This window comes from Salvia miltiorrhiza, chromosome 3 (genome assembly GCF_028751815.1).
Source record: "Salvia miltiorrhiza cultivar Shanhuang (shh) chromosome 3, IMPLAD_Smil_shh, whole genome shotgun sequence".
Classification (NCBI taxonomy): Eukaryota; Viridiplantae; Streptophyta; class Magnoliopsida; order Lamiales; family Lamiaceae; genus Salvia; species Salvia miltiorrhiza.
Window position 1 is genome coordinate 16,315,105 of NC_080389.1, and position 14,828 is coordinate 16,329,932.

The 14,828-nt window shown below is 46.9% G+C and overlaps 1 protein-coding gene across 1 annotated transcript; it reads left to right on the forward strand.

Annotated features, from left to right (window-relative positions):
* On the forward strand, positions 1 to 2,224 carry LOC131018456 (uncharacterized). Its single transcript, XM_057947176.1, has 4 exons — positions 1 to 546; positions 621 to 1,363; positions 1,453 to 1,466; positions 1,763 to 2,224. Exons 1-4 carry the CDS (start codon positions 201 to 203, stop codon positions 2,022 to 2,024), a joined length of 1,365 nt encoding a protein of 454 aa, XP_057803159.1. The 5' UTR covers positions 1 to 200; the 3' UTR covers positions 2,025 to 2,224.
* Positions 2,225 to 14,828: the final 12,604 nt, after the last annotated feature.

Consider the following 14,828-nt stretch of genomic DNA (forward strand, 5'->3'; position numbering starts at 1 on the left):
TTGTTTGGAAAGCTCAAATAGATGCTGGTTTGAGACTCCCTCCTCCTATTCTGCTGGTTGATGTTTGTAACTATTTTCACATCCCCTTTTTTCAAGTCGCTCCTTCTGCCATTCGGAGATTATATGCCTTTCACGTTTTGTGCCGCGCTCACGGTGTTGGGGACACCGCCAAATTGTTCTGTCAGACCCAGACTCTCCGCATGCAGGGCAATCCCCTGTATAGCTTTGCTGCTCACCCGAAATATCCTACCACCTTCCTTTCCTCTCTGAATTCTTTCGATAAGGGTTTCCTGAAATATTATTGTTATGTGCGCACCCCTTTCGGCAACTGGCGCGATTATGGTGCTTCGGAGCTGGAATGGCATACAAGTCGCACTACTTATAAACCAGCCTCTTCCGAAGTCCCTTCTACTCGTGACCAGAATATTATAGCTCACCTTAATGCTATGAATAAGGCCCACCCTCTAGACTGTAGGTACCTGGCCGAGAACAATTCCTCTCTGGCATATAATGGTCTGTTTCCCCTGTATCCAGAGAGATCAATAGGTAAAAAATATACATTAGAAAATACATTAGCTCTTGTTACCCTGCTTTTAATGGTGTGAAATTTTGGTTTGCAGATATGTCTTGGAGATCGAAATGTGGGGACAATTTGCCTGACACCCCTTCTCTTGCTGGCCGAGGAGCACATGGCTCGGGCGGTTCTGCTTCCAGAACAAGTCCCTCGGAGCAGCCTGCTGGTTCCCAACTGATCCCCATTCCCCCTGTAGTTGAAATCCCAGAGGGGAATGTGGAAGCCTCGCGCCCCTTTGATGCGGAGGAAGTTGATGCGGGTGCTCTTGTTCACAGGGGGAGGCACTCCAGTGCTGGTGATGCCGCTGGCACCCGTGAAGAAGATGTCCAAGTCGTGGATATCACCGATGAGATTCCTTCACCTGATTCGGCTCCCGATGCCACCCTTGCTGATCTTACGAAGAAGAGGAAGAGAGGTTCCCTGATCTCTGTGGGTGAGAAGGAGAGACAGGAGGGCCTAAAAAAGGCTGGCAAGTCCTCAGAGCCAGCGAGGAGGTCTGCTGGTGGTGTGAAGATTCTCACTCCTGCTGGGGACAAGGGCAAAGGGCCAGCGAAGAAGTCAGCTGGTAGTTCCAAGGCTCTCCCCTCTGCCGGTGGAAAGGGTAAGGGCAAAGCTGTGGTGCCCTCGGCTGACGAACCAGAGGATCTTGTTCCTGGGCCGATTTCGAGTCTGTCGGGGCAGAAATTAATTGATGCTTTGATAGCTCGTGTCCATTCTCAGGATCAGGAAAAGATGGAGGCGCTGACGCGCGGGGCTTTGGCTACTAAGTTGTGCCAGCTGGCTCTTCAGGTATCCTGCCTCTTGTATTTTTGTTATAGAAAATTTAAGTTACTAACCTTTTGATTGCTCTGTCATTACCCATTTTGTTTTCCTTGCAGATGGAATCCGGGATCTGGGGAGCTGTCAAGTGTATTCATGATTATGATGTGTCTGAAAAAGAGAGAGAGAAAGAGCAAGCGGACGTCGCTAAACGCGATGATGATGTTGCTGGAGTTGTGGAGCGCCTAAGCAAGGCTGAAGCGGAGGTTATTGAGTTGAAAGCTAAATTAGCTCAGATGGAGGTGGAGAAGGCGTCCTTGGCCTCCGAATTGTCGAGAGCCACAAAAGAGAGCCATGAATGCCTGGCCAAGTTTAAAGCTGATTATGAAAGAGATTACGAAGAAGCCAGGCGGGGCTGGAAAAGGATACTTGTGGAAGCTCAGAACCGTGCGTACGTCCTGGGGGCTCGAGATCAACGCTTGGAGTACTTCTTGTCTCCGCGAGGCCAACACTTCCTGGGGGTGATGCTGGAAGGCACTCTGGAGTCTTTCAAAAAGACTCCCGAATACTTGGCAGATTTCGGACCTCTTTTCGCTTATGTGATAGAGCAAACAGCTTCCAAGGCATTGGAGATGGCGGGGGCCACCCCAGAACAACTTGCCACTTTGAGTTTCAGAGCCCTGATGGATAACCTCCAAGACGAGGAGATAAACAAACGGATGGGCATCCCTGAACACTCTCCAGAGAAGCCAGAGTGGTGGTATCCAGTGCTAGAGAAAGCCATTCCCTACTTTTCTCTTGGGATTGGATCTGACTCGCTGCCCTCTGCTCCCATGTATGCGCCTGCGTTCTCTGCTTCTCTGATGAACTTTGTGAACCGGCTATGGGATCCCTCTGGCGAGAGCACCCGAACATTCTCTCAGTTCGGCCTAGAGCCCCCTCTGCCTTCTGACTTAGCGGCTTCTGCCTTCACCGACTCTGCCTCTTCCTCTGCTGCGGTGGAACAGCTGTTCGACCTGTACCAAGATGAGGATCTGTATGTGCAGGAAGCTGCCAAGTTGTTGGATTTGGGAGTGCGTCTTCCCCAACCGGTGGAGACTGGCCCGTTGCCCGTGTTCACAGAGAAGACCGTTTCTGGCCATGCTTCTGCAAGTGGTGCTCCTTCCCTAATTCCATCTGCTTCTGCTCCTGTCTCCTCTGCTGTTGCCCCAGCTGTCTCTGTCCCTCCCTCTTGATGCTCCTTACTTCTTTCCTGTCTTTATCAAAAGAAATTTTTGTAACTCTTTGATTTGTATAAGCTGAATATTTACCCTCAAATTTTGATGTGTAGCTATGCCCTCCGGGCACATTTTAATGAGATTTCCTTCCCTTCCTTGCTTCTTTTATCCTTATTGCCTGTATTGTTTTCGTTGCTTGTTGATGACTCTTCTGGCGAAGATTCTGACGATTCCTCTGGCGAGGATTTTGACAACTCCTCTGGCGAGGGTTTTGACGACTCCTCTGGCGAGGATTCTGATGATTCCTCTGGCGAGGATTCTGATGGCTCCTCTGGCGAGGATTGTGCTGACTCCTCTGGCGAGGATTGAGATGACTCCTCTGGCGAGGATTGAGATGATTCCTCTGGCGAGGATTTGGCTAACTCTTCTAGGAAGGATTTCACCGCCTCCTCTGCCGAGGATTTGGTTGATTCCTCTGGAAAGGATTTCACCACCTCCTCTGATGAGGATTTGGTTGATTTCTTTGCTGGCGCTTTCGTGCTTCCCATCCACGCTGCTTCCCATCCATGCTTGAGCACTCTGCGCGGAGCATGGAAGACCCGGAGGGTGCGACCAACTTTCGCGGCTTACGATTTAAATAGTAACCCTCTGCGTGGAGCATGGAAGGCCCGGGTGGCACGACCAACTTTCACGGCTTACGATTAAATAGTAACCCTCTGCGTGGAGCATGGAAGGCCCGGGTGGCACGACCAACTTTCACGGCTTACGATTAAATAGTAACCCTCTGCGTGGAGCATGGAAGGCCCGGGTGGCACGACCAACTTTCACGGCTTACGATTAAATAGTAACCCTCTGCGTGGAGCATGGAAGGCCCGGGTGGCACGACCAACTTTCACGGCTTACGATTAAATAGTACCCCTCTGCGTGGAGCATGGAAGGCCCGGGTGGCACGACCAACTTTCACGGCTTACGATTAAATGAACACCCTGCACGAGGCTTGGTAGACCCGGGGGGTGCACACCACCTCTCGTGACTTATGGTTAAGGACAACCTCTGCGCGGAGCATGGAGGACCCGGGGGGTGTAACCAACTTTCGCGGCTTATGATTATGTGCCACCTCTGCGCGGAGCATGGAAGGCCCGGATGGCGCGACCAACTTTCGCGGCTTACGATTGAATAGTAACCCCCTGCACGGAGCATGGAAGACCCGGGGGGTGCGACCAACTTTCGTGGCTTACGGTTAAAGGTCCACCCTGCACGGAGCCTGGAATACCCGGGGGGTGCAACCAGCTTTCATGGCTTACGGTTAAGTGGACACCCTGCACGAGGCTTGGCAGACCCGGGGGGTGCACACCACCTCTCGTGACTTACGGTTAAGGACAACCTCTGCGCGGAGCATGGAGGACCCGGGGGGTGTAACCAACTTTCGCGGCTTACGATTATGTGCCACCTCTGCGCGGAGCATGGAAGGCCCGGTTGGCACGACCAACTTTCGCGGCTTACGATTGAAAGAACACCCTGCACGGAGCATGGAGGACCCGGGGGGTGCCACCAACTTTCGTGGCTTACGGTTAAAGCAACCTCTGCGCGGAGCATGGAAAACCCGGGGGGTGCAACCAACTTTCGCGGCTTACGATTAAGTGCTATCTCTGCGCGGAGCATGGAAGGCCCGACTGGCACAACCAACTTTCGCGGCTTACGATTGTCAGCAACCTCTGCGCGGAGCATGGAGGGCCCGAGTGGCACAACCAACTTTCGCGGCTTACGATTGTCAGCAACCTCTGCGCGGAGCATGGAGGGCCCGAGTGGCACAACCAACTTTCGCGGCTTACGATTGTCAGCAACCTCTCTGTTCTGGTTGAGCGTGACCCTTCTGCTCTGGTGGAGCGTAATTCCTCTGATTTGCCCTAGTCTTGCTGAGAAGCGCTTTTTGAATTTAAAAATTGGGACCTACGGGTATACACCCTACTCCCCCCTCTGGTGACATGTGCAATACTCTGTTATGAACATGTTGGCCCAATTATTTCTTACACCCTTCTCCGGCCCATAAGCTCATGCGGGCCCATTATCCCTTAGCCCATTTCTTAAGCCCAGAATCACCTCTATATATATCCTCCTCCGATCCTTCCAACCCTGGATTCTGTTGATGTTTTGCCTCCCTAGATCGGTTGTAAGGCACTCAGGTAAGGGAATTTCCCCTCTAAACACTCACATCCCTGAGGTCTCCGCCTTTTCCCCTGTGCTTCTGGTGTAGATCTCTAACTTCGTGGTTGTAACGAGTGGAGTTCCCTTGCTTGAGTGTTTTATAACCAGGCTTCCCAGATCTAGACGTTGACTTCCCTGATTTGAGCGTTGATTCCTCAGATCTGAGCGTTGGTTCCTCAGATCTGACCCTTGGTTTGTTCCTCTTCTGTATTTCTTTTTTGTAGCATTTTGACTTGCTATTTTCCTTGATATTCTGCAGACACAAAGTGAAGTTGAAGTAGATCTGAGAGGTGAGCGTATCCCCGCCACGAAGAAGAACTCAGAGTGTTGGATCGTGGAAGAAAAGACGTCCATCCCTGATGCTTGCTTTCCCTTTGACCTGCTAAGAAGCAGTTTTTGTATTTGTTTCTCCCTTGTCCTGCTAAGAAGCAGTTTGCATTTTGAATTTAAAAATTGAGGATTGTGGGTATACACCCTACTCCCCCCTCTGGTGACATGTGCAGTGCTCTGCACGAACATGTTAAGTAGCATATGTAATGTAAGAAAACAAAAATTGAAATAAACAAACACAACACCAGGGAATTCCCTAGAACCACATATCTGTTTTATTGATATTATGGCCCCGGACCTCGTTAAAACCCCTGTGGGGAAAAAGAGTATCCGGTCTACAAGTGATTACTCCTGCTAAGAAGCAGTTATACATAGAACTTTTTGAGTGTGTTTATATTCCATGGTCTGGGTAGGGCTCTGCCGTCTGAATCCGACAATATGTACGCACCGCCTCCCAAAACCTCTGTGACGATGTATGGCCCTTCCCAATTGGCTTCGAACTTACCCACCGCCTTTAATGCATCAGCTCGCTTGAGAACCAAATCTCCCTTCGACAATTTCCTCACTCTGACCCGTTTATCATATCCCGCCTTGATGATGCCTTTGTACTTGGCCGCTCTGATACGGGCTTCCTCCCTCTGTGCTTCCACCAAGTCCAGCTCTGCTCGGCGGAGCTCCTCATTGTGCTCAGTGTCATACGTGGTAATTCGGTATGATTCTAGTCGTGCCTCTGCTGGTATCACCGCATTGGATCCATACACCAGCGTGAATGGTGCCTCCCCTGTCGCCGTTTTTGGACTGGTTCGGTAAGCCCAAAGAACGGTATCCAGCTCCTCCACCCACTTCCCTCTGCTCTGATTTAGCCTCTTCTTGATGCCCTCACATATGGTCCTATTAGCCAATTCTACTTGTCCATTTGCCTGTGGATGAGCCACCGAGACAAAACGCTGTGTGATATCCATTCGATCGCAGAAGTCCGCAACCCGTTGCCCCGTAAATTGAGTCCCATTATCAGACACGATGATGCGTGGCACTCCGAATCTGCAGCAGATATTCCTCCAGATAAAACGTTCCACTGTAACTTCATCGATCTTGCTCACGGCCTCAGCTTCGACCCATTTGGAAAAATAGTCCACTGCCACAATGAGAAAGCATTTCCCTCCAGGTGCTGTAGGCAGCTTCCCAACTATATCAATGCCCCATTTATCAAACGGACAAGCGGCGTACATTACACCCATGGGCTCCCCTGGTATGTTGATTTTCCCGGCATGCCGCTGGCAAGCTTCACACTTGCGGACAAATTCTCTGGCTTCCTGGTTGATGTGAGGCCAGTAAAAACCTGCCCGAATGATCTTGCGCACAAGGTCTCGAAATCCGGTGTGCCCGCCGCAGCAACCTGCATGAATCTCTTTCAGAGCAAAGTTAGCTTCCTCTGGCGATAAACATTTTAGCAGAGGTTGAGTAAAAGATCTTTTGAAGAGTTGATCATTGATTAGGCAGTAATTTTCATAGCGAGCCCTCTGGTTGGACTCTCTGCTTAGTCGTTCCCCTGTCTTCAGAAAGTGTATAATCGGAGCCTGCCAATCATCTCTGATCTCTACCGAGAATACCTGCGAAGTTTCCATCTCTCTGGTGTCACAAAGTAGAATGATCTCGTCGCTCCAAGTTTGCTCAACTGCGCTAGCCATGCGCGCCAGTAGGTCGGCCTTCGTGTTTTCTTCCCGAGAAATTTGTTCGAGCTTGAACTCCATGAATTTTTCTTTCATTTCGCTAATTTTGGTATGGTACGCCCTCATCCTCTGATCCTTGACACTGTAACCTCCCGAAAACTGTTGTGCAACCAGCTGGGAGTCTGTCTTTATAATAACGCACTCAGCTTTAAGCTCTGATAGGATATGAGCCCCTCTGACCACGGCCTCATACTCCGCCTCATTGTTAGATAACCGACAGGTGAATTTGATGGCGAACTGGTATGTCCCATAACCTGGCGAAGTAATATAAACCCCAATTCCGCACCCCTCTTTTGTCACTGACCCATCCACATAAGCCACCCAGAACTCTGGTACGGGACGACGAGTCGTTTCTTGTATGAAGTCTGCCAATGCCTGCGCCTTGATCGCCGTTCGTGGCTCGTACTCTACATCATATTCCCCTAGTTCCACAGCCCATTTGACCATTCTTCCCGACAAATCCGCGCGCCCCAAAACTTGTTTAAAAGGTAAAGACGTGCGTACCACCACTCGATGTGAAAGGAAATAAGGCCTCAGCTTTACCGGCTTGACCTTAGGGTCCACGTTGAGGCAATGCTCCGCCAACCCTCTATCGATTCCCTTCAAATCTGAGGTACTAAAAGCGAACACATCCGCATTTCGTCGAAGACAACCAATGAGCTCCTCTCTGACTTGATCACTCATGGCCGATCCAATCTTGGTCTGGAAACCCTCTTTCCCTGGAAATAACTCTATCATATTGCAAACATCGCTAGTGGACACCAGCGCGGTTTTCTCTGTGGAGTCTCTGTCTTTTAATAAATCTGCCAACTCTTGGCGTTCTTCTGCTGGGGCATGCACCTCGCCCACTTTCCCCCTCTTCCGGGCGTTCGACCCCTCTGTCCATCTTTCCCTTTTCTGCCCCGCTGACTGTGTGAGCATTTGCACGTGGCATGCTTTTGATGTCGTCTGATCGCCACAAACTTCTCCCACTCTTCCACCCTCGATTGGAAACTTCATTTTTAGGTGAAACAAAGAGATAACCGCCTTGAACGCCGTCAAGGCGGGCCGGCCGAGTATGACATTGTACGAAGGTTTAGGCATATCCACCACTAAGAAACGTACCATCCTTGTTTTGTTGCCCGCCGCTGTACTGCCAAGAATCAACGGCAGCTCTACATACCCCAAGGGCATGACCATCTCTCCTCCAAACCCAAACAGAGGAGCATTTGTCGGCTCAACATGAGCGTTAATTCCCATATTTTGGAGACATTCCTTGTACAAGATGTTTACAGCGCTGCCCGAATCCACGAAAATACGGTGAATAATGCAACCAGCAATGTCTGCCGTGATGACCAACGCATCATCATGTGGATACATTAATGTGCGTATATCCTCTGATCCAAAAGTGATTGCCGGCTCCTCTGCCGCGCTGGTGATTTCCATGACCCTTTTAGGATAATACCCTGCTTTGACTGCTCTGACGACTTGCTTTTTAGCCCTATTTGATGTGGGCATCCCGTTTTCCCCACAAATCATGTGAACTTCCCTTCTATACGGGGGGGGAGGAAGATTTTGTCTATCTGCCCCTTCTCTGCGATTATCCTGGTTATCATCGAACCTGCGATCTCTGTTGTTGTTCCCCTGCTCTCGTCGCTGATCCCGGTTATTTCTTGGATCCCTCTGATCTCGCTGATCTCTCTGATCCCGCTGATCCCTCTGATCAGTCCTCCTCTGACCTTCATTTCCCCTGTCAATGAAGTGGTCGAGACATCCCTGACGCACCAATAACTCCAATTGGTGCTTAAGGTGTCCGCAATATTTCGTGTAATGCCCGAAGGAATTGTGATATTCACACAACTTATTGTTAGGCCCTTCCTGCGGCGGCCCAGTCCGGTAGGTCCCCGGTGCCCTAAAGAACGGCTGATCCTTTATTAGATGAAAAATTTCTTCTTGTGGTTTAATCAAGGGCGTGTATTCGGTAAACCGTGTTACTTCATTCACTGTGCGCTGTTGATTAGATGGCATTCCTCCCTGGGGTGGGAGTACCCTAGGAGGCAACCCTCTAAATGGGGCCCTATCTTGCTGTCTTTGACGTTCGGGTGCTTCCTCAGCTTTCTTGACTCTGTGTTTCTCATTTTCCACCTTCCTCGCCATTTTGGCGTCCTCCAACTGTAGATACCCCGGCAGCCTTGCCATGATGTCATCAAAATCCCTTGCGGGTCGAATTTGTAATTCGTCAAAAAAGATCCCTGGCCTGAGTCCTCTGACATAGGCACAGTTTTTAATTTGCGATTCTGCCTCTGGCACCTCCAGAGCGGCAAGATTAAACCTTGCTGTGTATTCCCGAAGCGTTTCTCCCTGCTCCTGCTTAATATCCATCAGCGAAAGGGCTGACTTCCCTACCCTCCGTGAACTCGCGAACTGACGCAGAAAACGAGTCTGTAATTCTTCGAAAGAGTGAATGGAATTTGGGGGCAACGTCCCAAACCATAACTGGGCTGGTCCCGTAAGGGTAGTGGAGAAGATCCGGCACTTGATGCCCTCCGTGTACATGTGCAACGTAACCAACCCCTCAAACCGATTGAGGTGTACCTCCGGATCGGTAGTGCCATCGTAATCCAGTGAGATGGGCTTGTAGCTCCTAGGTAAGGCATCTGCCAAAATATCGTCCGAGAAAGGACTGCGGTTGTGGATCGGGTGGAACCTCGATGTCTTAGCTCTCTTGTCCCCCTTATGCCTCCCCTGTTCCCTTCTGTCCCTGGGTACTTCATGAGCGTGGCGCTTGTGGACTCTATATTCATGTCTGCCAGAGGAATACTCCGGCTCTCTTTCCTCTGACCTCTCTGTGTAGCGTGATTTTTCCGATCGATGGGACTTTTCCACCCGGTGCGATTTTCCTGACCTTTGTTCCCTGTCCTCCCTTCGGGATTTCTCCCTCAGTGATTCCTCCAGATCCTGGAGTTGATGTTTTAGCTGAGACACTTGGTTTTTTAGCCGAGCTTTCTCCCTCGGTCTCTCTTCCTCGAACACCAAAGAGACGGATTGACTATCAGACTCGTCAACCCTCTCCTTTCTCACCACACTGTTAAGTCTGACCCGGCTCCCATCTGGTCTTCTTTCCACTTCCCTGTCAGCAGGGTCCCCTTGTACTTCCAGAGGCACCGCAGCTTGTTTGTTGATTGCTAAAGTGTTTACCTCCTGAGCAGCGGGAGGTGGGGCCTCAGCGCCCTGCAGAGTAGCCGTTCCCACCAGTGGAGCTACAGTGGGAACAGCGGACAACATGGGAGTTCCTAGTGCCTGACGCACAGCGGAGTAGTGAAGCAGCGCCATCATCTGTTCCATCGATCCAAACGTGATTTGTCCCGCTCCAGACGCGGGAGTTAAGCATGGCATGTCAGATCCTGGAGTCACCAAAGCAGATCTCTGGAGACTTGCATTCAACCCTGTCAACGGAGTGGCGGGGATAGCCTGAAACCCTGGTGGGGCAGTGAAGGTAGCATTGCCCTGGAGGCCCGGGAACAATGAAGGTGGCATCTCAGTGGTGAGAGCAGCGGAGTCGAACTCCCTTTCTAGGTTGCGGTGAGCATCTGATGATCCCATGGTACCTACATGTAAACAAAGTGAGAAATGATATCGAGGACGAAAGAACAAAACCCTCCGCTACCGACGGGAATTCCGGTATAAGAAACCCAATAAAAAATCTCAATCACCGGTACGAAGACCGTTAGAACATTCCCTTCCAAGTAACCCTACACTCTGAGAAATAAACCCAGAGTATAGTTTGAGAAAACAGAGCCCTCAGTAAAATCCAGCAGATGCAAGATACCCAGAGACAAGTACAAGCAGAGCAACCATCAGAAGACATGTTAGCACGCCTCATTAAACATGATAACAGAAGGAATTATGTAAAATGCTACTATAATATGAAGATTAGTCAGGGAAAACATGGAAAGCATAAATAATCATTTCCCATAAGTGAAGACCGTCCCCAAAACAACAATGCGAATCTCACCACAACAAATACGCATTCATGCCGGTAAATACCCTCGAAATCGAAGATTAGCCACGAAAACCCATAGATCCGCAGTAAAAAACCCCAATATGCCAGGAACAGAACATAATTTCCCCACTCCATCATCGGAATCGAAGATCAACCACGAAAATCACGAAAAACACCCATAAACCCCCTCCCTTAAACGAAAAAACGTCTATAAACCCCCGGCACAGAGCCAACATAACAAGAACAAAGCATCAACTCCAATCCAACGATATAGAACAAAGATTTATCATTCAGGCAAAGGAAGTAACGGTAATTATCGAACCCCAGTAAAGAAGACCCACGGATTTAACAGCATGAACCCAAACACAGCAGAAGTAAAGTACTAATCGACGTATTATCGATGCAGACCCATGGATTAACAGTAATAGCCACACGCTTGACTGAAAACAGTACAACATTCGGTAAATCTCTAGTATAATTCTAAGATTATCGGAGGAAACACGTAAATCGCCCACAATTATCACATTGACACGTAAAACACCCATGCACAAGTGGCATATACTCAAGATATCGAAGATCCATAAGAAAACGACGAACATAATTGGAACAGAGCACCAAATTATAATTTCTTCATGCAAAACACTGGATCGGTGAAGAAAACGTCAATTCTACGAGAGAACCCCTTATTTACGGACAACTAGTCCGGATCAACGGTAAATAAACGTAAATTTTCCCCGATTCATGTTTCATACCCGTCGCCACCTTTCCTCATGCACTCAAAACATAAATCAGCGCAGATTAAAGAAAATTAATGACATATTGACCCGGAGAACACAATTTAAACAATAAAAAACAACTAGTTGTCCCGATTATCGGACCCATCGGTGCCGACGCCCACAAATCCGATTGGATTTACAGATCTGCGTACGCCGGCGACCGTAACCTCACGTCTTAATTCAGTAGCTTTCCCACAGACGGCGCCAGTTGGTGTTTACGGAACCAACACCTAAATCTATGAAAGGAAACGTAAAATTCTACCTAGTCGAGAAGGCTGGAAAGAGTAAAAAGAGTTGATCGGGAACCTTGCTCAAGAGAGAAAACAACTGCAGTATTCGAAAATATGAGATAGCGTAAGAAATAATACACGAGCTCGGACCCTATTTATAGTATTTACAAGCGGAGGGGTAAAATAGTAAAAACATCTTCGGTGCATGCGTCCTGCGTGGTGGAAGGGTACGTTGGTAATTTCGATAATACGCGGGAGACCTTCCCGCGCGTTTATTGGCTCCTCTGATGGAAATGTCTTCTCTGGCGAAGGCGTCTTCTCTGGTGATATTGACATCTCTGGCATGAGGGACTCCTCTGGTAAACACGTCTTCTCTGGCAAGGGCATCTCCTCTGGCGGTAGTGACTTCTCTGATGAAGTTAACTTTTCTGGTGACGACGACCTCCCTGACGATGGTGACTTTTCCGGCGCGGATGATTTCTCTGGAGGAGAGGGCTCCTCTGTCAAGCATGACTTCTCTGGTGCGGATGACTCCTCTGGCTAGAGTCATTCCTCTGATGGATGAAATCCTTCTGGTATAAATGGTTCTCCTGACCCATACGGCTCCTCTGATGAGGGTGATTCCTCTGATTTGTACTCTCTCCCTACTCTGCATATATTGCTCCTCACCACAACTCAATTCAAAAATGTTGTTCATAAACCATAAAATAGTTTTAGATAACAGTAACTCATGTATAGAAGACCTCAATATACCTTTCAAACCACCGGATTATGATCGAATCGAAAAAACCTACAATTGAAAAAGCTTTGGGGGTTTTGAAGATGAATATTTCAAAATTGTTTCGTTTTGTGTTTGATGTTGAAGTTGCAGAGATATATTCATTACCAATTATAGGCGCAAGAGGCTGCGGCGGAGGCGCTGGACGCTCGGTGGAGAGAGAGAAAGAGAGAGAGAGAGAGAAGAGTGTCTGCGATTTGGGGATTTGGGGGGGAGGGATTTGTTTAGTATTTTCTTTTTGTTTTAAGGGTATCTTAGTCATTTCAACCCCAAAAAGTGTACATTTTATACATTTCTTTTATAGTGGGTATATTTTTGTTTTTGTTTTTCAAATAGGGTAAAGACTAACCCTTATTTTAATCTCTTGACAACGAATCTAGCTACAATTTGAACAAAATTGTATATCAAAAAAATTGGTGACCGAAACCTCAATATAGTATTTTTAGAACACATTTTACTTCTACACTAGCACATAACATGTCATAATTAAAGTGCAATTTAATTCTTTGGCGTGCAGTAACTACTTTTCTTTTTCGTACATATGTTTGTAGAAAATGCAGGAGATGGGCAAGCAAATGAATGAGATGGCAAGGAATATCAAAAAAGAAAAAAGGAAAAAGAAAAAAGAAAAAAAAAGTTACTCCCTCCTTCCCACGAATCTTGACACGTTTTTCTTTTTGGATCGTTCTACGAATCTTGACACGTTTCCATTTTGGATAATAATTATTACCTTCTCTCTCATACTTTATCACTTTTATTACTCTCTCTCTCTCTTACTTTATCACTTTTATTACTTTCTCTCTTCTACTTTATTATTTTTATATTTTATTAACTACACACTTAAAACACTAATCTACAACTTCTTAATTCCCGTACCGAATCCAAACGCGTCAAGATTCGTGGGACGGAGGGAGTAGTAATTAAGAGTTCAATCATGATATAGCAGCTATATTAAATCTGTCATAAATAAATGTATAAATGTAGGATTGAGCTGTACTATATATAAACCTTCTTTGTAATGAATTGAATCTCTTACACGTTACACCTAAATAACTACACTTAATTTATAAAGTAAATTGTGTCCCCAATAAAATTTGAACCCGGAATCACGAATTTAGGTTAAGTGCAAGATGTTTAAATTAAAAAATTTATTTGATTCTAATCCTATATATTAGAGACGAGATCTTATAGAGCGTTTAGTCTATCTAATTAGATCTCTTAACATTGCATAATGTTAAACGAAAAATAATTTGAAGTTTAAAATATACTTTGATTCACATGTATAAAGAGGAGAAATATTACTGAATTACAATACTCGAGTGTAGTTAATGAATTTTAACTTATTTCTGACCTTTAAAATAATGAAAAATCACGTATACCCCCTCTCACACATGCACACATAACACACACTCTTTCATTCGTCTCTTCCATTTGATTCCAAGAAGAATGAACAAGAAAAGTTTGATTTTAAAGTGTACATGAGAGATTTGCTTATGTTGCTATTGGTTTACTTGCAAAATCATAGACCAAATCTGGAATGACGAACAATATTGGATCCCCTTTCTTTCTCTTTTCTTTAAAACGAAGTTCTGTATTTATTCCAGTTCCGCACGTACTATCTAGTACTTTCTCTGTCTCCTAAGAGTGTATTACATTTTTTATTTTTGTCTATCATCTAAGAGTGTTTCACTTTCATTTTGAAACATGACCCCACTTTCTTTTTTAATTACAATCACTCAATTCTACATAACTTCACAATCAATTCAACCGTACCACTCATTTTCACTCAACATATTATCTATTAAAGTTTTCTTTAAACATGCATCATCCCATATGTAATACATTCCTACTGGACGGATGGAATATTTTATTTCTAAAATATCTCCATCAAAATTTGAAGATCCGTCGAGTCAACTATTGAGCTCGATCTAGTCCACCAGTCAACTGAGACTATAATTCTGTTGAGCTTGATCTAGTCAACTGAGACTATAATTATTCATGACAGCCTTAAACATAGTCAGATGCAAAGTCATGCAATATCAGCTGCTAATCCGCCGTCAAGGCTCGCGCCGCCGGCCAAAATCACCGTGATTGGTCTCGATCGAAATGTTCAAAGATAAAGGAGCGCTTGTTTGCAGATTCAAGGGAGCTCCCCATCATTCCGATCATCGGCACCTACGGAATCTGTAAAACCACTGTGAATCTTACTATTAATTTATCAGGATCCGTTAATCATATTTACTTTTA

What these genes read in the sequence shown, in the direction of transcription:
- LOC131018456 (XM_057947176.1), top strand. Translation starts at nt 201, where the DNA reads ATGCAGGGCAATCCCCTGTATAGCTTTGCTGCTCACCCGAAATATCCT. An exon ending in GTATCCAGAGAGATCAATAG is followed by an intron (nt 547 to 620) that starts GTAAAAAATATA and finishes TTTGGTTTGCAG; the next exon opens with ATATGTCTTGGAGATCGAAA.